This window comes from Herpailurus yagouaroundi, unplaced genomic scaffold, assembly GCF_014898765.1.
Source record: "Herpailurus yagouaroundi ecotype Mexico unplaced genomic scaffold, PumYag 166, whole genome shotgun sequence".
Lineage (NCBI taxonomy): Eukaryota > Metazoa > Chordata > Mammalia > Carnivora > Felidae > Herpailurus > Herpailurus yagouaroundi.
In genome coordinates, this window is record NW_024412407.1 from 35,964,863 (window position 1) to 35,988,364 (window position 23,502).

The following is a 23,502-nucleotide window of genomic DNA, read 5'->3' on the forward strand; positions in this document are numbered from 1 at the left end:
AAGACTGGCCAGTGTCACTGAGACATTCTGAGCACGGGGGTGGGGGCGGGGCTCTGAGTTGTGCGATGACCTCCCAGGTCACTGTGGTCCCCTGTGTAGTCCTGGGCCCTACCCTGTACTTGTGCCGTCCTCACCGACAGGCTCACACCCATGATTTCAGTAGAACGAAGGAGCAGTTCTATTGTTGGAGGACCCCGGAATCCCCTCAGTCGGCAGGGAGCTGGTAAATGTTTGGCACAGCACGGGACCCAAGCATCTCCCGTCGGGGTTCCTTCCGGCAGATTTCTCCACCTGCGGCAGATGCTCAGATCTGAACGGTTTGCGCTGACCTTTCTGGTGCCGCTTGTCCAAAGTGCCTGCAGACTGCTCGGGGACAGAGGCTGCCTGCCAGTGAAAAACCATGACAGTGCTTTACGCTGTAATTGAGTGGAGACAGGATTTAGCTCATTGGCGTACCTTGCCTGCATTGACTCTATTCCATATTATTAAAAACAGAGACTTGGTCCTTTTTTTTTTTTTTTTATAAAAAATTTATTGAGATGATGCAATTATAGGCTTTTCTTTAAAAATTATTTGCAACTCACTGGCCCTGAGAAAAGGCATTTGTTTTTTGTTTTTTTTTTTTCTTTTTTTTTTGTTACATTCATTTGATTCAGTCCCTTATACACCCCACACCTCATAAACAACAAGAGATTAGAAATTAAACAAAAAAAAAAAAAAAAGAAAAAGAAATTCTAGATTCATCCTGGTTTGCAGTCACAAAGAGAAATCTTCAAGAATGTTCACTTGGCATGTGTGAAAGATTCAGGGAGTTTGTAGTTGTTTAGTGTTGATGCAGATGGGGCCAAAAGAGGATCAGGTTAGTCTTCCGCGGTTTTTAGACAGGCAGGGATTATTGCCACCCCCACCCCCCCTCCCGCCATGGCTTCCTTGTCTCACTGCCTTCCTTCCAGATTTCTGCTCAGAACGGGAGCAGGCCGAGCGGGTGAAAACCGACTAGCACCGAATGCTAGGGGAAAAACACAAAAGCAAAAACAACCTGCCCTTTGTTCTTCGTGTGTTTTCCCAAATCTCTCATCTTCAGGCTCCTGGGTGGGAATGGGTCAAATGGGGGATCTGGCCAGGCGGGATCTCAATCCTCCTTCTGTCCCTGGCATGCTGTCTGCTCCTCGGGCAAGTCATACTAACCTCCTGGATACTCGGGTCTCCCTTCTGCAGAAGGGAGTGAATGTTTCAAAAACGTATTCCGAGTTGGAGCCTAGGCAGTGAAAGGGGGAGACGGTGGGTACTTAGTCATTTCGGCGAATCCTGTCAGAGCCATCGAAGTTTCAGCTAAAGCTACGTTCCCATTTGGACAAGGTATCAGGGTAAAAAGACCCTGGGTCGGAGGGGGCCAAATACACCATCGAAAGGAGAAAATTCATCAGTGTGTTATTCCTCTTATTCTGTGGGCAGCTCCCTGCCCCCCCCCCCCAAAAAAAAAGGATTCAGGACACTGGTGATGCTGTCTTAGGCAAGACTAAGTTGCCTTGGGACAAAAAGAGATCATGTTAAGAGCCACATAGCTAGTCCCGCTAATTGCCACTGCTTTCTTCTGATCAAGAGGAGGCAACCTCGCTAACCCAGGGTGCAGGGAAGAGAAAATGCTAGAGAATTTCTAGCTAGAGATACAAGTGAGAGCGACCGTCTCAGACACCGCTGAAGGGAGCTCTCCCCGCTCTGCAGTGCTCGTCCACATTCTCCTTTCCCAATTTCTGATCTTGCAAGCCCAGGACTCACATGGCAGTGGTAGGGAAAGGCCAGCTATTCAGATCACGGACGTGCTTTTAATTTGGTCCCAGGTGACATGTTCATCGCCCCTCGTACTTAGTGTTGAAGTAAGGAATTTCATACTGGTAGACCCTACAGGTAGAGCCTAAGCTCTTGGAGGGCAGGGGTTGCGCCTGATTTCCTCTTTGAATCCCTCCCAGTGTCTAGAAGGTGCTTCATCCAAGTTTGCTGAATGGAACTGGAGATCTTTGGGGTCTGCGGCGTGTAAACACCGCATCCCTGGTGTCGGCACTGCCCGGGTGTTAGCTCAGAAAATAAATGAGGACGACTTTTGCCAGTAAGGGAATCAACAGAAAGTTCTTACTGGTAATACTGGGGTAGGAAATAAGGAGCACGTTGGAATTAGTGCTTTCTATTCTTCAAGCAGGTGAAGGTGTCACCATCCTAAGTCTTACCTATTCTTACAGGGTATTGCTTTAAATACAGAGATCCTTGGGGCAAAAGGGAATTTCCCTCCATAATTCAGCTGTAATATTCTTTGAACAGAAAGAGCTGGAGTCCTTACGTGTGGGTAAAGTGAACAGAATGAGATGTTCTCATCTTAGGAAAGAGCAACATCATGCCCTGGTCTCTGCTTTCATAGCCACACAAAGGGCCTCAGTAAAAATCCACCTTTTCTCTCCAGCCCTTCGACTCAATGGTCTTCCCAATACACCAGGTTTTTGGCTTAATCTCTCAAGTTGCAATCCAACATCAGTCATCTTAGAGGCTGGACAACGAATCAGTGCATGCTGCTGAATGCTCTTGAAAGACATCTGGAGTGTGCTGGGGTCCAGCTGACTTTCATCACCATTCAAGTGGCCCGAGACCAAACCCTTCCTTCATCAGCAGGTCCCTGACCTCACTGCAAGCCCGGCCTTCTGGAAGGTAGAGTTGGTGGATCATGTGACAGTGGAGGAGGCTGGCCACCTCTATGTCTCTCTCTGCGGTCTGATAAGGGGCAGGAACAGAGCACAACTGAAGGACCTCGAAGGGCTCCTTGATTCCAGTGTCCTTGACCTGCAGTCAATGTGTCCTTCCCTCTCCCCAGGCTGGTGTCCTTGTCAATAAGGCTGGGGGAGAACTCTTCCTGCCTGCGTTCCTCCAACCCCCACCTCCCTGATTTGCTCAGAAGTGGCTTGAGAAGACAGGGATCTGGCAGCAGCATCTAGAAGTGCCGCTGATGACGTGCACATGTACCCTGGGGAGCTGCGAGATGCTCACCCAACCAAGGAGAGAAAACTAGAGAAACGAGGAGGGGGTGCTGTGTAAGGCGGGTCTAATCTTTTGGATTAAAAAACGGCCGTCCTTCTAAGAATGGATTCTGAACCTGTATTAAAAGAGTTCAGATGGCTAGAAAAGGAAAAAAAAAATCTCAAAGAGCTTTCTAAAAATATGTGTTATCATCAAAAGTACTAAGGGGTGGCACGTCCCTCATTTTACAAGACACTGTGGACCTTATTTCGAGGCGAGAAAGAGCCACGAATGGGTGACGCACAGCGATGAAAGGAGAAGAGAAAAAGGTCATAGATCTGACGAGTTTCCTGTCTGCCCAGGCTGGGCAAACATCAGTAGCAAGCGAGACTGTGTACTCCAGGGTCCTCCCCTCTCCAATGCCCTGTGTCCCGTGGGGGCCAGGAAACTTTTAAAAAGCCCAGGAATTTTTAAAAAGTTAGGTGAGGGCATGAAACTGACCACAAGGTGGCCTTTGGGAACCTTGCAGGACCTGCAAGTTAATCCCAAGAGGCTGGGGCCTTCCGAATAATACACACGGCCTTCCATCCTGATCTTCTGTCCTGCGGCACCACCAAGTCCTGGGGTGCTCACAGCCACGGCCGGGGGCAGCCAGCTGGACTGACGCTTATCTCTCTGGAGGACCACAGCACCTGTGACGTTTGGGGCCTCCCTCTGATAGGCAGCCAGATGTCCGGATGTGGGTTGGATTATTATTATTATTTATTTTATTTTTTGCGCAGTGCCGCTGTAAAGCACCCAGACCGCTGATTCCGTTGGAGCGTCACCAACTCCCAAGATTGTCCTGGAGGCTGGACTCTGCTAAAAGGTATCTGAAACTCAACAGCAGGCAGGGAGGGAGAGGCAGGGGAGGAAAGAGCGAGAGGGAGAAAAAGAGCGCTCTCCTTTTCACTTTATCCTTTTTAAAAGCATCTTTTTTTTTTTTTTTTTTTTCCCCAGCCAAGACCCAAGAGCAACAGGAACAAACCTGATCCACGTGGCAGGATAAAGAGGAACCTGAAACCCTTTGCGTGTGTTTTCTCTTTCCTGACCAGCTGGGTTTGCCGCACTTTGTGAGATTTGCAAAAAAAATAGGTATATATGATAGATATATATTTCCATAGGAAAACAACCTCGGATGTCTTCCCCTATATGAATGATGAAAAGTCAAACTGCGTGGTCTTAAACAAAAAAAAACAAAAAACGAAAACACCATGAAACTAACAACAGGTGGACGGGTGAGGGTGAGGAATTACAGATGGAGAGGTTCCAAATGAGGAGGAAAACGGGAACCGCGAGTCCCAGGCTCGTGCCCTTGGCCAGATTTCCAGCCCCGCCTTTGCTGGGTGGTTTGTCTAAGGTGCTCTGGGGGCCCTCCCGCTACGCGAGACAGGCGTCACTCCCACTCCTGGGTCTCTTCCTGTTCTAGTCTCAGCCCGCCTGCTCGGCTCGCCTCCAGGCCCCTCGCGGGCAGGGGGCCCCCCCCCGGCTGCTGGCCCGCTGAGGTGGTGGGTTGGTTCCCTCAGCATTCATCTTCTTGGTATATTTGTTCATCCAGCTCCTGGGACTCCAGGTGCTCCAGACGGTCCGTTCGGCCACTCATGATTTCATCCGGGGTTTTCATAAACCTTTGGTGAGAGGAAATGGACGAGCACAGAAGATTACATTTTCCTCCAGTTGCCTTCACCTTGAACTCTTAAACTAAAAGCAAAGGCCCCATCATCTCAAATAGCTGGACAGCTATTTGAACTCAGCCAGTAATGCTGACTTAGCACAAACTGGAAGGAGGTGCCCCTTCCTCTGAGTGCTGGAAAAAATGGCAAAATAACTATAAAAACGTCTAGGGTGGCTGTGAGCTGTGTCGTGCATTCCTGTACGACCATACGAGGGAACCCTGGTACAGCTCACTGATCTGCTGTTAGAGAGATTTTCCAATGACCTACGAGAGCTGTATATCCATTTCTATCCCAGACTGTGGGCCCAGGGAATGGTATGCAACACTTGAATTTACCTCAAAAGGATCCAACTAAATGCCAAATGGAAAATTTTCATAAAAGGACAACTTAGTGGTGCTCTTAGCAGTTAGAAAGGCAAAGAGAATCATTTTCAATGTTATCACTGATCCAGCCAAAATGCTAGCAATGAATCCCCCTTAGCCTGTCTTCCTCTGCAGCTGGGTGCAGACAGCAAGGCTTACCTTCTTATTGGAAATCCTATCAGTGACCTGTCAGGGCCACGATTTCCACAGTGCAGGAAGGTGGCCTGGTTGCAAAGGTTCTGCCCTCCCCGGAGTGCCGCTTCCACAGCCCCCTCGGCGCCTGCACACCCTTCCCTTCCCACTCTGCCCTGCACCAGATGAACGGTCCTAACACATGTCACTCCACATTCGAAAGCCTGTGATGACCACTGAACAGGTAAAGCCAAGGACACACTCTTCAGCTTGCCCACCTGGGTTCTCTGTCATCTCTACCCAGGAAACTCTTGTCACCCACCGTTGACGAGCATGAAGCCTTTATTCTAGTCTGGCCAGTCTTTTTTCTTATACACATCATGGCCTTCCCTCCAAACCTCATCTGGCACTCTCTGAGCCCTGCTTATTCTTTGCGCCCTGCCCCTGCATCATAGAGCCATGCAACAGCACCAGTCCACGCTGCAATCCTCCTTCCCTCAGTGCCTATAACCCTTGTAAAGACTACCCACAATTTAACACTTCACTTGATTACACACAGGGTTTTACACACCAAGAAGCCTTCATTTTGTGGCAAGTCTGGCTTCCATCCCTCATTTCCTCAAAAATGACCAACTCTTCTCACTAATAGCACGATCCTGTCCTTTCATGTTGTCAAAAATCACTATTGGAAGCCTATGAACCTTCCAACTACTTCTGCTTCTCTTTTCTGCCCTTTATTGCTCAACTCCCCAAGTAGTACGATTTGTTGAGTCTGCACTCTGTCTTCTCCTTTCATCCCCTAACACTTCTCCCCAAAATCTGAAGTCACTGACAATCTCCCGAGGCCAAATCCACAGATACGCTATATTCGGCCCCCTACCCTACCTCTTTCTTCTCTTGACTAATCTTCTGTAATAAGCTTCTGATATTCCAAATCAGGCTTGTCAAGAAACATTTACTGAAAGCCTCCGTAAGGTATAAAATAGAATTATATAAAATATAATCCTCTCCCTTCTAGGATCTTATGACCTAGTTGTGGGGAGAAGGACTTCATATGTATAGCTATTGAAAATGCAAATCATGATGTGGTTTAGGGCCAAGGGATCCAAGAGATGATGGAAGAAGACATCTGTGTGTGTTTGAGCATCATGATGGGTGGGACACTTGAGCTAGACCTAGAGGGCATATATATTAAAAAAGCAAAAGTTAGAGGGATATATATTTCTGGCACAGGGGATCATATTAGTGTCATAGGGTAGGTAGCTGGCAGTGTGTGTGATGAATTTGGAAGGCAGGGGAGTGGACCAGAGGTAGAAAGGATTATTGAATTAATCTAGGTGTGAATCATAAAGTCTAGACAAGGAAGCAACAAGAATGCTTTTGCCTTTCTTATGTCTTCTAAATTCTCATGAAAGTGCTTGTCATTGGTAGACTCCAACCTGGAATTTGCTGGTAAGAAATCTTGGGAAATGTGGTTTCCAGGCTTCTAGCCCTAGCAACATAGAATGGAGTAGAAACAGTGTGGAATGGAAGAGCCAGGGACAATCCTGCATAATGACTGACCTGGATATAGGAAGAGTCAACAGTAACTCCAGCATCAAAGTTGGTTGCTTAAAACGACGTTGACATCACTGATGAGTAACAGGAATCCTGGATGGGGGGCAGGGGATATTTCTAGTATGTGGAGAAGGTATTTAAGTGGCCATGTACTATAAGAAGCTCTTGGAAATTCAGATTTCAGGGGGACTTCGGGGGATCCTAGAGCTGGATACAGAACAAAGGCTGGTGAGTCTAACCACGCAGTCTAACTGAAGCTGTGTAATGGAATCATTTCATCCAGAAAGAACAGGAGCCGAGGACTACGTTTAGGGTCAAGGATGATGAGAAGCCATCAGCAGAGCCAGGGAAGCGAGGGTTCTTTTTTTTAACTCCTTCCCATTCTGTTCCCATCTCTTGACTAAGCTTTTCTGTTGTTTTTGAAGACGCCAATTGTTTCTACCCTTCCCAAGTTACCATTACTCCTAATGCTAAATAAAGCTTGAGTTCTCTGCTCTCTCTAATCTATCCCAGCGAATGGATCTACTCATGCAGAGTGTCACTTGCTACCTGTGTACAGACAATTCCAAATCCATCTCTCTAGCCCCATCGAAACTCTTTTCTGTCCCATCTGCCAAACCCATAACCTGACGTCATGTCCGTCGATCCCACCTTCATCCAGCCTTCCCTTGGTCGCCCCACGTCCATTACCATCAGTGTCAGTGACCATCCCTTCTACCTCTCCTGACTGGTCCTTGACATTCCTTTCTTCCTCTTCTCCTAATTCTTTCTCTTCTCTGGCAGAGTGCTTGGAATCACAATCTATGTGGTAGGTTAAATGGTTGGAACTCGTTAGCTGTGAGGAAGTCTGGAAAGAGGAGTGTCTATTGCAGCAGCTTCCGGACTTTTCGGATTATCATGCACCATAAAAAAATATATTTTGGGGCGCCTGGTTGGCTGAGTCGGTTAAGCATCCAACTTCAGCTCAGGTCATGATCTCACGGTCTGTGCGTTTGAGCCCCGTGTCGGGCTCTGTGCTGACAGCTCAGAGCCTGGAGCCTGCTTCAGATTCTGTCTCCCTCTACCTCTCTGCCCCTCCCCTACTCACGCTCTGTCTCTCAAAATACGAATAAACGTTAAAAAAAATTAAAAATATATGTATATTTTGACATCATGACTCAGCACGTACACACGCACACATGAAACAAAGCTTTCCTGAATCATTAGCCACTCTTACTTCATGTGACACAGTCTGATATTTTCGACTCTATCCCACCCTGTTCAGTTTTGTTCTATTCCATTAAAAAAAAAAAAGTTTAGACTGACTCATTAAATCTATTTCATGATTCGCTAACGGGTCATGACCTGAAGTTTGACAAACGCTGGTTCAGAAACCTGCTCACAAGCGTCGGGAACCTGGAAGTCTAGACCTAATACCTCACTTTGCCATTGATGGTGTTACTTTGGCCGGTCCTCTTAACTACCCTGGATGTTAAATCCAGATAATACGATTTGATCACTGCATTATTTTCAAGTTGAGTCGCACTGTGCTTACTTAGTTTGGGCTTTGTGACAGGACAGACATAAGTTAAAAACAAAAAACAAAAAACAAAAAACCGACTTCTTTTCCTGAAATTCGAACAACCCAGCATCTGGTATGCAATTTGTAGCAGCGATGACTTTCCGTGTCAGACAGGCAGGTAGAGATCTTAACAGCCTCCCTCCTCCCTCTTATTTAAGGAAAACAATATCCTCCCAAAAGAAGGAAAGGAGAAAAAGGAAGCGCTACCTGAACAAAAGCCTTTGTCCTGGCTCCTTCCTGATAATGTTTAGTTTGTAGTAGTGGCGCAGGGCTCTGGACATTTTCTCATAGGTCATGTTTGTTCTGTTCTGTTTGTTCAAAGGAGGAAGAGAGAAAAAAAGCACAAAGACACAGTGACATAAACCTCCGAGAAGGTGCTGGGGAGCTATTAAAATAAAAGCTCTTTGGCTGCTCGCGTGGCCCTACCAGCTCCGGGGAGCTACCTGCCCCCCAGCTGCCCCCCAGGCCCACCAATTCCCACCCCCTTGGCCTTTAGACACGGGCGCCAAAATTTGACGAATTTTTTCGCGTCAAAGGTGAAATCCCCTTTCGTCAGAAGTCTTGGTGCTGTGGCTAATAAAGTATATCCCACAGCAACCTCCCTCACTACCTTCCAAGACTATGCTCTGCTGTGCTCCATGAATTTCCTGCAGGTTCCCCTATCTGTGGGTCATCCTTCACCTTCCGACCCACAGAGAATTTTTCTCTTTCTCTTTCTTTCTTTCTTTCTTTCTTTCTTTCTTTCTTTCTCTTCCTTCCTTTTCTTCCTTCCTTCCTTCCTTCCTTTTCTTTCTTCCTTCTTTCCTTTTTTCCTTCTTTCCTTTACTTTTTTCTTTTTCTTCTCTCCCTCCCTTCCTTTTTCTCTTTCTTTCTTTCCTCTTTCTTTCTTTCTTTCTTTCTTCTCTCCCTCCCTCCCTCTTTTCTTTCTCTTTCTTTCTTTCTCTTTCTTTCCTTTCTTCCTTCCTTCCTTTTCTTTCTTCCTTCTTTCCTTTTTTTTCTTTCTTTTTTTCTTTCTTTCTCTTCCTTTCCTTTTCTTTCTTCCTTCTTTCCTTTTCTTTCTTTCTTCTCTCCCTCCCTCCCTCCCTTCTTCTTCTTTCTTTCTTTCTTTCTTTCTTTCTTCTTCCTTCTCTTTCTTTCTTTCTTTCTTTCTCTTTCTTCCTCCCTCCCTCCCTCCCTCCCTTCTTTCTTTCATTGCAGCGACCTTTCTCCAACTTGTGTTTCTGGTTTGTCATTTTAAGGAAGAGATTTTTTTGTTTGTTGGAATTCCTGTTGTGGAAGGAAGAATACAGTGGTTGCGAGCCCTGGGGCTCCGGGCACCATCGGGAGCTTGCAGAGGGATTTTTCTCTGTGACTCACGCACTGAAGAGTCTGTCAGTGGGGCCTTGCCGTATTTGGTCATGGCCTGCAATTAGGTCTTCCTCACTGGAACCAGAGCACAGGCTTCCACCCTCTAAGGCTGCAGCCCCCCACCTCCCCTGCCCCCCAGCCCCCCGAGCTCGGCTGGGCCCCACTCTGTCCCTGCTCACTCAGCTCATCTGGGGCTGTGCCATCAAGGTGCTTTGCCTGCTTTGCCCACATCTACCTGGCTGTGGTCAGGCCTGGATCTTGGTTACTTGTTTTTATTTTTTTAGTAGGAATACAGATTTACTTATTTAAATATTTTTTGAGGGGAGAGACTCTTTGCTCTATTCTTTTCTTACCTTATTTTATTTTATTTTATTTTATTTTATGCCCATTGATCAGTACTTTCTCCTGCCCCTCTCTCCCCAACCCCGGGCCACACCACTCCACTCTTTGGTTCAGCAAATTTGCCTGTTGTAGATACTTCGTGTGAGTGGCAACAGGCAGGATTTGTCTTTCTGGGACTGGCTTAGTTCACTTAGCAGAATGTCGTCAAGATTCCTCCAATGCCGTAGGCTGTGACAGGATTTCTAACCTCCCTTAAGGCTGAGTAATCTTCCTCTGTATGTATACGGCAGTGTTTCTTTATCCAGGCATCCATCATGCATGTTTAGGGTGGTGTTTCACCCACTTTTTACCTCTATGCACTTCAATAGTTTTCCTAACTTTAAAAGATTGGATCTTTTAAATTCTACTCCCTTTTCCCAGGGTGGAAAATTGTGGGGCGGACAGTTCTTGCCTGTTTGCTTTTCAAGGGGATGTCACAGTCAGAACGTGAGCATTTCCATGTCGAAGGGGGCCTTTGCGGACGTGGGTGTTTCTCACTGAGCGGAACAGAAGCGATACCTCCCCAGCTCCCTTGTGAGTCACAGAGCCCCTGTTCCTCAGCTCCTAGCGACACACGGGTGGCAGCACCAGGTGGAGGGGATGGGATGGAGGGCCACTTCCAACGCAGCCCTACCAGACCGGGGGGTGTGAAGTTAACTGACACCCGGCATAAGTAACACATGGAAAGTGGCATCTTTACTTATGTCCTTCCCTTTGCAACTAATTGCGCAGTGAGGAATAAACTAATGATGGGCACACTCGGGGGGCAGAAGACAGACAATTATCCTCCAACCTGGAAATGAAGGCTTTATTTTGGCATTACTTCGCACAGCAAATATCTGGTGCCCTTTTACCTTATGGTTTCCCCACAGTCGAGCCAGTCCATTGGGATCCACTATCCGGAATATTTTGGATTCTTTGTCTTCCCATCGGATGAAGTTTTCGTACCGGCTGTCGGAAAGCAACTGATAGACGTAATCCCAAAGCAGTCTACAGTCTACAGAGGAAAAGGGCAAGAAAACATTGATTATGTTTCTTGTTGAGGCCCTAAGAATAACAGCCAGAAAGTAATCCAGTAGCCGCTCCTGCCTAGTGTGGATTGATGGTCTTTCTTATTTCACAGTGAGGAGACCAGGGCCCAGAGAGATCTGGCAGATGGTGCTGGAGAAAGGCAACCTTTGACCCGTGGAGGCCTCAGAGACCATCCCGGCCAACGGCCTCCCCTCCACAGATGGGGATGCAGTGGCCTGGAAGAGGAAGCAGCCTGTTCAAGGTCATGACCGATGACTTGAACTTGAGCAGAGCTCACACGAAAGACACAGAGCAAGCCAAAAGAGGGGTAAAAACAGGCTGGTGGGGACTAAGGGCGGAAAGAGAGCCCCAGTGTTTAAGCAAGCAGTATGGTGTTCCTGGTGATGCTGCAGGATTGTTCTGGTGTTGGAGGCTGAATGGATACAGATGAGAAGATTGGGGTAGGCTAAAAAATGGCAGAAAAACAAGTGTGATGCGTGAAACGCTGCAGAAAAAGAAACTGTGAGCTCGCGTGGTTTTCAAAAAGAAGAGAGATATTCTTACTACAGCATCCCCCGGAGTTCTCGAAAACCAGTTTATTGTCACAAAATCAGCGTAGAAAGGAACCCAGGGCAAAAAGTCACTTTTCCCATCTGTAGGACTGACGTTCTGTCACTTGGCCAGGCTACAAATATTTACTAAGTGAGTTCATACAGGCCAGGTATCGTGCTAGGCTTTGGCTCCTGGCTGAGGGCTGGCATATTAAAACGAGAAGACACATACCGCATAATTTCCCTTGTTCTAGTGCTTTCTGGATTTGGGCCGTCATGGTCTGTGGTTTGCCCTCTAGGCCCCCTTGTTGGGTGGATGGAGACACGTCCTATCTATGTGTACTTTTGGAATGGTCTCCAGATGAGAGTAAGAGACTCCAGTTTTCAGGGGTTTCACTGTTGACTCTGGGGAGCTTTGGTAGGCTGGAGCCAGAATGGCTGGTCGTGAATGATCGATTACCGAACGCTGTGTATGTGCTCAGCACGCGTTGTGCGTCTTTCCCAACCCTCTGAGGCCTGAGGGGGCCGGGATATGAATTCCTGGGCTCCTGCACTACAGTGTGCTGACTTCCTTATGTTGGGTGAGGCCCAGCACACCTGGGCAGGGAGTGTCCAATTGGGACGTGGAGTATTTTAGAGCCAACACATGCACCTCCCAGAGAATGAAACACACCCTTCTCAGGAGTATATTCACAAGGGGAATTGAGTCAGGTCACCCTGGGCAGGTTTCCGAAATCTCCCCGAGATTCTGCTTCCTCATATATGAAATGGGAATCATACATACTTTACAGGATCACTGCATTAGTGATATTGCAAGTGAAGGGAAAGTAATGAAAATAGCAACAATGCTACGTATCGGGTAGCCTACTAGCAGGCACTGGGCTGCACTTGACCTTGAGGACACCTTCTGAGGCAGGTGCTGTTGCTATTCCTATTTTATGGACAAGGAAGCTGGGGCTTAGAGGGTTTGGTAATTTACTCCAAGGGCACAGCTCGTGAGTGATGCACACACACACAGGATTCCAGGCTCTGCACCACTCTGAAGCCCGTTCCCCACCATTCTTCCTGATGGGTTTTCTATTCTCAGAGAAGCCAGTTAACAGGTAGATATCTGTAAAATTTTAGGCCTTTCCAGAACAAGGTTTAGCTCTGTTTAGCGTAAGCTTTATGAAATCCAGCCTTTTCTCTGAACAGCCCAAGCAAGGAACTGGCATAAAATGTGGCATTTTCTAAGAAGCTTAATCTTGCAGGAAACTGACATTAAACTTGAAATGACCATAAATCTCTTTACTGTAGCCTCCCCCCCCCCTCCATTATCTGTGTCTAAACATTAATGGAATGTGCAAGTTACTGGGTTTTAGAAAAGGACAAACGGTGCTCTTCGTTGAAGACACCAGGTGCTCTGCGAGTTTGAACCCCATTCTGGGGACAGAAACGGCCAGCCACTTCTATTACCCGCCTGCCAGCCAGAGGTAGAGAGTGCGGGACCCAATCCAAGCACCATAAAGTACCTGGAGAAGTCAGGGTCACACTGAGAAGACTGAGAAGACTCTAGCTCATTTTTTAAAAAAGTTTTTATTTATTTTGAGAGAGACAGCGTGAGCAGAGAAGGGGCACAGAGAGAGGGAGAGAGAGAATCCTAAGCAGACTACGCACTGTCAGCACAGCGTCCGATGCGGGACTAGAACTAATCATGACCTGAGCAGAAACCAAGAGCCGGACTCTTAACTGACTGAGCCACCCAGGCGCCCCCTAGCTCATTTTTAAGGCTCTTGTAACAGGACGACTCTATTTCTAGGCAAAGCAGTGGGGAAGGCAATGGGCCCTAACCCTCCTTGCCATCTCCTTGCCCTGGAACACTGTTACTACAAATGGAAAACCAAGGACTGAGCTGTGGATTCAGTGTTTGTCCCATCATACAATGGCAGATGCATTTACATTTCCCCCCAGCCTCTCCCAGTTGGAAAACCTCTGACAAAACCAAATATTATCGCATAGAATGCCAGTAAATTAGAAGGAACAACAAAGGGGGTCTGTGTCTAACTCCTATATCGCTCCTCCACATGGGAGAAATCATCTTCACTGCAGGGGCTTGGTGTCACCTGGATCGGGACTCAATTCTCTCAAGTGTCCATTTTACTAACATTGAATAGTAATGAACTATTGGATTGTCTTCAACGGTTTGATATAAAGAAACTGTGCCCATATGAAGGTGAACAATATATTGCTAGTCCTCTCACCTCTCGGCCAACTGGAGCTAAAGTATAAAGCGGATGGTCCTTCCATCCCCTCCGCACAAAGACTTTCACTTTCATTGTGTCTGTGGTTTCTGTTTTACTGTTGTGGTACCTTCTACTTATCACAAAACAGTGCAGTGTGAACCAGACCATTTCTCCAAGCAAGGGCTTAACCAGCACTGAGGTCCATGCAGGGGCTTCAACCATGCAGGGGCTTCAAACTTGGATCTTTATGTAAACCTTTTCTTAAAAAAGATCTTAGAGGGGTGCGCCTGGGTGGCTCATTTGGTTTGAGCCTCTGACTCTTGATTTCGGCTTGGGTCGTGGGATCAAGCCCTGCGTTGGACTCTGTGCTGAGTATGTAGACTACTGGGGTTCTCCTCTCTCTCTCTCTCTCTCTCTCTCTCTCTCTCTCTCCCCCCCTCTGCCCCCTGAAGATGTGTTCTCTCTCAAAAAAAAATTTTTTTTTAAAAAGATCTGGAATGCTATCTGCTCCTTGGTTGGTAAATGAAGGGCAGGGCTCATTGGAGAACAGACTTCACCTATATGTTTCAAGAACATTGGATTCTTGCAAACTTTTCCCTTTCATAAATGTGAAAATAACCCCAAACAAGCTGCCAGCTGATCACTTTAAATGACATTTAACCCAGCAAAGCCAACATTAGCTGAGTAATAAAAATATGTTGACATTCAAGACATATTGAATTATTCAGTCACTAACAGAGGTAGCAACAGGAATTTTGTGGCATAAAGCAATTGTTTCAAACTCAGAGTATTAAGTGGCTTTTATAACTCTATTGATTGTTTGGTTTCTTTAGTTAAAAATTATTCCAGATGATAAAAATAAATGCCTGATCATACAAGAGATTTTTTTCCCTTTCTTCTTCTTCTTCTTCTTCTTTTTTTTTTTAAACAATTAAAGTTCAGCCATGTGAGTTAGTTTGTTTTTAAGATTTCAATTAAATAAAAGGCAGAACCTTTTTAGTTCCCTAGATCCTCTGGAGGTTATTACCATAGCCTACCTGCAATTTTTCAGTTCTGTCGAAATCCACATCTGCACAGATACAATGTTCTTTGATCATCAATGAAAATGCTTAATAAATTCACCAAACGCTATAATAAAATTCACCAAACTCTATAAATAAAAGATTATCCTATAATATAACCCTCGAACATGCATGTGAAAAAATTTTATATTACAAAGTATTCATTAATTCTAAGTGCATTTCTCTTAAACTAAAGGGCCTTTATATGAAGGCACATGGGTATTTTAAACACATGTCCATTATTTGGATTGTCTCTTCCATGAAAGGAAGTTTATAAAAGGGTTTAGTTCAAGTGACATGCCATTTTTTGGTTGCAGAGAGCATTCTCTCTCCTTCCTGCTGGGTGAGGTGCCCTGGGTACCCACAGCTAAAAGGCATTGTAAAAATTCCCTTCCTGTGGTTAAGGAGAAATATTTCCACTCCCACGTCTGTCTCTTACCAGAGACTCATTGTACACGCTCGCAGAGCAGAGACTGTAAAAAGATGGGCGATTCACACATAACCAACATAGTTTCTAATGAAAAAAATCATGCTAGACAAAGCTGATGTTTCAAAATCTGAGTGGGCAAGTCAAGTTATCGACAAAGGGAATGTTTAATGATGGTGGTTAATTAAAATTTTGGGAAAGCTTCTGAGAAAGTAATTTTATGTTGTTCTAACTGCCCAAATGGAATTTTAAATGAAGGTCTGTAAACTGGAGTTCCGTGGGTATAATCACCAACTCACCAGACGGTGAGTGTCCCTGTTTTACTTAAGTTTATTGCAAAAAATTAATGGATTTATTTCAGGTTCAGCAACAAAACCGCTAAGTAACGTACAAATTAGAAAGTTACTCCTCTGCTTGAGAGCAGTGGTTCTAAACCAGGGGCAATCTTGCCTTGTAGGGAAGGTATTTGGCAATGTTTGGAGATAATTTTGGTTGTCATAACTGGGGTGAAGGACGCTACTGGCCAGGGATTCTGCTAACTATCTTATAATGCACAAGTCAGCTCTCCCCCATTCCCCAACAAAGAATCATTTGACCCAATTACCACGAGTCCCAAGCTTGAGAAACTCTGCTTATAGGAACACGAGCTTTACAACATGCACAGCTCAGGGTTTTTTGTTTGTTTGTTTGTCTGTCTGAGTTTTTTTTGTTTTTGTTTTTGCTTCCCACCCCCCCCCCCCCCCCCCCCCCCCCCAATTCTAGATCAGCCATTACCTAGAAGCAGATAAATCCAGCTCAGCCAACCCTGTGCTGATACGCAGAGGTGTGTTTACAATGGGCAACTGCTTGCGTTCTGCCACGGCTTAGGAAAACAGAAACCATATGTGCACGGTGGCAAGCTGGGTGGGGGAGAAGTGAGGGTGAGGGATAGAGATCTGTGCTTCCTGGCTCCAAGGGGGCATGGGGACCACAGCTGCAAACGAGGTTGGCCCTTTTCACCTCTGGTTGCATAAGGCGTGGAGTGAGGCTGGGCTGCACTGGCAGAGCTGAGCTTAAAACCCCAGCCCCTGCTTTGCTCAGGTGGGGGCAGCCCGGGAAACTGCATCCCTACCTCCCGGCAGTCGGGCAGTCACGTTGTATTACAGAAATGTGTGTCCTTAAGCAAACTGGAATTTCCAGTCTCCCCAAGCTCCTTCTACGATTTTCCGCCCATCCACTGTGCTGTGGCCGTTTTATCTTGTAAAAACGTTGTCCTGAAACTTCCTTCTCTTTCAGGGCTCTTTGATTTCTCGGTAGTGCAGTGAAAATAAACTGCAGGGACTCAGCCAGTGTGAGAAGGTGGAGACACTTGGGATACCCCCCCGAGCAATGCCCCTGCCAGCTCTGGGGGGTGGGGGTGGGGCCAGCTGTACCCGCTGCCCTCCCCTCACTCTCTGCAGCCCTGCAGTAGGGCGAAGAAAAAAACGGAGCAGAGAAGGGGCTCTCGTGCTCAGTAATTAGCCGACTGGTGCTGTGCATTTACATGTTGTCTCATTAGTACTCAACAGAGCCCAGAAATGGGTATTAGATTTTATTTTTTAATGTTTATTTATTTTTGAGAGAGACAGAGAGAGAGTGAAAGTGGGGGAGGGCAGAGAGAGGGAGACACAGAATCCGAAGCAGGCTCCAGACTCTGAGCTGTCAGCACAGAGCCCAACGCAGGGCTCGAACCCATCGGCGGTCAGATCATGACCTGAGCCAAAGTCAGAGGCTTAACTGACTGAGCCGGCCAAGCACCCCTTTTTAAAAATAGAAAATATATATTTTTTAATGTTTACAGAAATGGGTATTAGTAGTCTCCTTATGATGGAGAAGGAAACCAGGCCTCAGGGACAGTAAGCCCCTGTTTGGAGACAAGACCTGGATTCCAATCCTGCTTATTCCTGAGTGCACGCTTTCCCACAGGCCCACACTGCTTCCCCGGGAACACTCCGGGCCAGCTGTTGGTTGGGACCCCAGGTCGGGAGCCCTGGGGGTTCTGCAGAGGGTTATCTGCCTGAGACAGTGAGGGATGATGTGGCTCTTTTAGCTAGTACTGAAACCCTGGGCCTCTCTGGTTCATGGGAACACCCCACACCCGTCCTTCTCTTCCTCAAACACAGACATTTACACACAAGCATGCAAAGGCACATCTTACCACCGAGGCCCAGGAACGAGACTGCCCCTCATCACTTTCACACTGAACCCTTTAGACTTCTCTTTTATGAAGTCTTTTTCCCCTCAGGGCACCTGTGTGGCTCAGTCGGTTAAATGGACAACTCTTGATTTCGGCCCAGGTCATGATCTCATGGTTCGTGAGTTTGAGCCCCGCATTGGGCTCTGCACTGACAGCATGGAGCCTGCTTGGGATTCTCTCTCTCTCTCTCTCTCTCTCTCTCTCTGACCCTCCCCTGCTCGTGCTCTCTCTCCCTCTCTCTCTCAAAATAAATAAACTTAACAACAACAAAAAATAAAGTCTTTTTCCCTTCAAGGCTGGTCCCGAGGCTCATTAATAAAAATAAATAATTAAGTCCACGAGCCTCACTGGAAACCACTTGGCCAGCACTAAATACCGTGGGGGAGGAAGTAGGCGTGGAAGCAAGGGGAAGAGTACAGAGTGACTTCCCCTGGCCTCCCCGGGCCCCTGAGGATGTGCCTCCAACTTCTTTGGAGGCTTATCCAAGCGGAGCTTATTTTTCTTCATCTGATTGAAGGTTAGAGGCTTCCAGGATTGAACTTCTGTGCATACAGAACTCATCCAGTCAATAAAACCAAATCAGGAAAGTACATTGTTCTAGGCAGGTGACAAATGAGTAGTACAGGAGACTCCGTGTCTCCTGGATGAGAATCTTTTTGTTTCTGTTTAAAATGTAACCTTGAGAGATAATAGGCACATTTTTGCAAGTGTCTTTAAAGATCTGAAAGATTGCCATGACGTGTGTTATTAGAAAAGAGAGCACGAGCTTGGGGGCGGGGTGGATTTTATGTCTTATCTGCTGCAGATAACCATGAAGATGCTCATATTTGCAAAGAGAAGCAGGGAGCTAAGCAAAAGTTGTGAGATAAGCACAAGAAAAGAAATATTCTCTATTTGGATGGATCATGGACTTGGAACAACCCATCTGTACAGACCTGTAAAATCCCCACGTTTGTGCAGCAAGTGAAGGACGATGAATGGATTATAAACCGGTGCGCCAAATGAAACTTGTGTCCGTAGCAGATTTTGGGATTAAGGCCAGGGAAGGGACAAGCAGACAGGAAGTCTGGTAACTCAGGTTTTAATGGAATTGAAGAACTTTAAGAGAAAGCCAAATCGACTTAAAATTCTTCTTTGAAGACTTGGCTGTCGATAGTTAAAACCAAAGCAGAAGCTTAGTTTGTTTGAGGGCACAGAATCAGAGGAATCCTGCCTTATGTCAATAAAGGCACAAAATTTGGCATCTAGAGATGCTATGCCCTGCCACCTAGAAAAAGGCCTGGCACATACAGATTCGTGATCATTTTTGAATAAATGGATGAATGACTTAACTGCACAATTCAGGTATGCAAAGAAACAACTTCTTCCACTTAAGTGTATTTTATCGATGTTCATGATGCTATTGCAACTATTCCGGACTGGTCTGCAAACAGCCTACAGTCTAGCACTTGCCTCCTTTCTTACATCACTTGTTATTGTTCTTTCTACATGTCTTAGGCATGCCTCATGCTGTAAAGTGCAAGTAATTCCTTGAGAGCGGGGACAATGTTTTCAACTTCCGCATCCCACGTTATGCCTAGGATTTGAAGCACACTGTGCTGCACATCCGAATCAACAATGCCGTAGAATGGGGGCAGCAAATGTTTCCTGCAGCGTTTTCTGCAAATATTTTAGGCTCTGTTGACCATACAACCTCTGTTGCAACCGCTCCACTCCGCTGTTACAATGCCAGAGTGGCCTCCCGACAGCACTAAGTGAATGGGTGTGGCTGTATGCCAATAAAACTTGATTTACAAAAACAGGCGGTGGCTGATTTGGCCCACGGGCCAGAGTTTCCAATCCCTGCTCTGGAGTCCCAGGTCAGAAGGAAACACGGGTGTTGGAAAGGACACTGGAGGAAACTCAAGGCTGGACTCTGGATGTGCCTGAATCTCAGTTTCTTCATCTGTGAAGGACCCTGCTGGCTTCGAAATCACCGAGTTCTAAGAAGGAATGTCAATATGTACTAAAAACATGACTCACGGCATCACTGGTGCTACGTCTCATCACCTTATGGTGCTCACTGCCATTATACTCTTTGGATATGAAACACATTGGCAAAGCACAGACCAGTAAAACGTTCGTGGGCTGAGAAAAGTGCTAGAAGGTTCACAGATGCTGCCCCAACCCCCTATGTCTTACCGCCCCCACCACGCAATCCCTTCATGAGCATACCAAATAGAAATTAAGCCCAGAAAGAAGCAATTTGGGGGTACCTGGGTGGCTCAGCTGGTTGAGCATCCGACTTCAGCTCAGGTCATGATCTCGTGGTTCATGAGTTCGAGCCCTGCGTTGAGCTCTGTGTTGACAGCTCAGAGCCTGGAGCCTGCTTCGGATTCTGTGTTTCCCTTTCTCTCTCTGCCCCTCCCCTGCTCACACTCTGTCTCCCTCACTCTCAAAAATGAATAAATGTTACAAAAAAAATTTTTCTAAAGAAAGAAGCAGTTTGCTCACTGTTACATACACCACTGGCTATTCAATAAAAAGTTTGAACCCAGGGGTCTTGGCTCACTCTATTCCATATTAAATCCTTTCCCATAAACTCTGGCTATTCTCACTTATTAACCTCAACAGCAGTCCTTCTTATCCTCTTAAAAATAAGTGATACCTTTAAAAATAAGCTACATGCTATGTTTAAATAGATCTAATTTGTGGTTTGTATTTAAGCTGTCTACCACCTCCTACATTTCTTTTATGGATTTTTTTTATTAAAAAAATTTTTTTTAATGTTTAGTTATTTTTGAGAGAGAGAGAGAGAGGGAACGAGCAGGGGAGGGGCAGAGAGAGAGAAACACACACAGAATCTGAAGCTGGCTCCAGCTCTGAGCTGTCAGCACAGAGCCTGATGCGTGGCTCGAACTCACGAACTGTGAGATCGTGACCTGAGCTGAAGTCGGACGCTCAACCGAGTGAGCCACCCAGGTGCCTCTCTTTTAGTGATTATTTTAATTCTTCTACAAGACCAATACCTAAGTAAACTATCATAGCTTTGCAGATCACCTCCAAACTGTATGATAAAATCCCAATTCGGTGATATTAGAAAGTGAGGGGAAAAAAAGAATTATGAAATATGATAGATTTTTAATGGACTTGGAGTCCTAGATTTATATTTCTACCTGAAATAGATAAAAATATACTGGACCTTACCTTGCTCTGGAGTTTTCTCTATCAGGAATGACCTCTCTTTTTCTAACCTTCACTTGCTCATATTCTAAGCATGCTAAGCCCAACTGAAAGCCAGCCCCTCCGCAAAACCTTCCCTAACACCCCGACTCTGACTCCTCATGACCCCGACGCTGACTCCTATAGTACTTGACGGGAGTCCTTCACAGACCCCACACACGACACTGACCGCCAACTGCATTCAGCCTTTTCAAGATTTTCCAAGATTGTGTGTTAGACCTCCTGGAACACCCCACCCCCACGAACGCAGTCCAGTGCCCAAACACAGCAAGCGCCCAAATACATAAATCCCAAAGTACTTGAGCAAATGGCATCCGAGTGGACAGAAATCTGGCTTCCCTTTTTGATCCGCATTCATAAGCGGTGTTTCCATCCACACCCTCCGGCGATGGCATTCGGCAGTGCTGTGCAAAAAGCTTCAGGAACTAAGTTTTCGCAGTATTCGTATCTGCTCTACAGATATGAAGGCTTTTTTATGGCTGTTCAGTAATGCCACACTTTACACAGGAATAACTCAATGAGTTCGGCCCCTAAGAAATAGAATTTTACAACGATCTGGTGGTCCAAAAAGACACTAGAAGGGTAGGAGAGAAGAGACAGGGCTATCCCAAGTGAAACAAAAGGGCATGGAGCCCTGAGGAGTTCGCTTCAGAGGGTTAGAATCAAGACAAAGTGTTCGATTGTAGACTTTCTAACCCTATCATTTCACCCTTGAGAAAAACAGTGACTTGCAGTTAAATCAGCTGGTCTGGATTTGGTTAAATTAGTTAATACTTACATCTGGAGACTTTTAAACTTGTGAGCATATCATTAGAGCTAATTAATCATAATTTTATAGATTCTATCACACCGAGGAGCATTCCTCAAAGGGTCTGGGCCCTAGGGTTACTTTATGTGAATATTCTGACTTCCTAGGATCATAAAGAAAAGCATAGACTCCCCTATTCTGTGTGTTCTTGAGAGAGACAAGGGCATCCATGGGTGCCAAGTTTCATCACTGGGCTGGTATGATATTCCATGGAGTGTCTTATTGATGGGGCTAACTCCATCATGAAACAATTCTGATGTTTAGGAATAAGATTTTAAAAAATCGTAGCACAATTTCTTTTTTTTTTAAATTTTTTTTTTTTTTAGTGTTTATTTATTTTTGAGAGCGAGAGAGAGATGGCGCATGAGTGGGGAAGGGCAAAGAGAGAGGGAGACACAGAATCCGAAGCCAGCTTCAAGCTCAGAGCTGTCAGCACAGAGCCTGACGCAGGGCTCGAACCCACAAACTGCGAGATCATGACCCTGAGCTGAAGTCGGACGCTTAACCGACTAAGCCACCCAGGCGCCCCTCGTAGCACAATTTCTAAGAGACTAATACTTTAAAATTTATAAACCTATTAAATAAGGAGAAATAACTCCATAAGTCTAAATCATTTAACTTTCTTGATGGATGGGCTTATCTTCAATTCCTAGAAGTCTCTGATAAGACAGTGCGACAGAGGAGGTGGACAGGACGTATGTTGCTGGGGAAGGCAGGTTTCTCGAGAGCAGCACTACCAGCAGCAGCCAACGGCACAGCAGTGAGTGCCTTGTTGCCCCTGTTACCCAACCCCTATTTGACCTGTGCTCCTCTGGGGCTCTGTTTCCTCCGTGGCTTCCCTGGCCCAGATGACTTTTCATAGAAAATGAATATAGCGGTAATAAGCAGCTTCTAAGAGCTACCCGGAGAATGAGAAACAAGTAGAAAGTATCTGCAAAATGTCCAGTACTGCTGTATAGACCGTGCAAGAAATAAGACACGAAGGGTATGTGTAGGCAAGAAAGGTCTGGCCTGGGAAGCATAAGACAAGTCATTTATATGCTTCACAGTAATGTACTGACCCCATCCTCTTTCTCCAACCATCTGGGGAAATTCACGTGTCTTGTTTGAGCGCTTTGCTTCTTTATAAACCCCCTAAGTTTTTCCTTTCACGATTTGTTTTTAGATTAAAACATACACACACACACAGGCATATATGTAAAGGTAGAGAAAAAAATAACACGAATCCCCGTTGTATCCGTCACCCAGCCATACAGCCGTTAGCTCACAGCCAGCCTTATTTTATGTACACCCCACCCATGCTTCACCCCCAGTGCCGTGGGATCCTTTTGAATCAAATCCCAGACACGGATCGTTTCACTTTTCATGGTTTTTCAAACGTAAGTCACATTTCTTTGCCATTTCATTTTCTTCATTCAACACACTCACGTAAATGGTTTGTAACAGTAAAACTGAGGCAACACTGGAGGTGTACCTGAAGCCAGAGAAAAATTTAGAAACAAATAATTTAAATAAAAAAGGGACAATGCGTCATGGCAGAGGGAGTTAATGTAGCCTGTAGCTCCCTGTGCGGTCACGCTGTTAGGAGCACGGCTCCATCCTGGGGCTTAGCTGGGGCTCTGGCCTGGGGGACAGCTCATGGAGGAAGGGGGCATTTCTCGCCTTTCCCTGACCGGGTCTGACTTCTCCTTCCTCTGTGCCTCCCTCCCGTTACTGAACACATATTCCCCTTCAGCCCTGAGCGACCTCTCTGCAAAGCCCTTCCTCAATTCCTGCAGTCAAAATGCACCTTCTCCCTGCTTTGCTTCCACAGGACTTAATTATCCTAGCACACAGTCAGCACTCGATAAGTGCTCGTGTACCGAATGAATGGGACATATGACTGATTTCACCGTGCCTTGCAGCTTAGTTAGTGGTTTTCCCATCT

General features: G+C 46.1%; 1 protein-coding gene across 2 annotated transcripts in view; it reads right to left on the reverse strand.

Annotated features, from left to right (window-relative positions):
* Positions 1 to 615: 615 nt before the first annotated feature.
* Positions 616 to 23,502, reverse strand: part of ETV6 (ETS variant transcription factor 6) — a 260,671-nt gene continuing 237,784 nt past the window's right edge. For both annotated transcript variants that reach the window (XM_040488909.1, XM_040488908.1), the window contains exons 6-8: positions 10,913 to 11,055; positions 8,538 to 8,638; positions 616 to 4,670 (exon numbers count right to left, since the gene is read on the reverse strand). In XM_040488909.1, the coding sequence (XP_040344843.1) occupies positions 4,565 to 4,670; positions 8,538 to 8,638; positions 10,913 to 11,055 (350 nt within the window). In that variant the 3' untranslated portion in view covers positions 616 to 4,564. The remainder of the gene's footprint in view (positions 4,671 to 8,537; positions 8,639 to 10,912; positions 11,056 to 23,502) is intronic.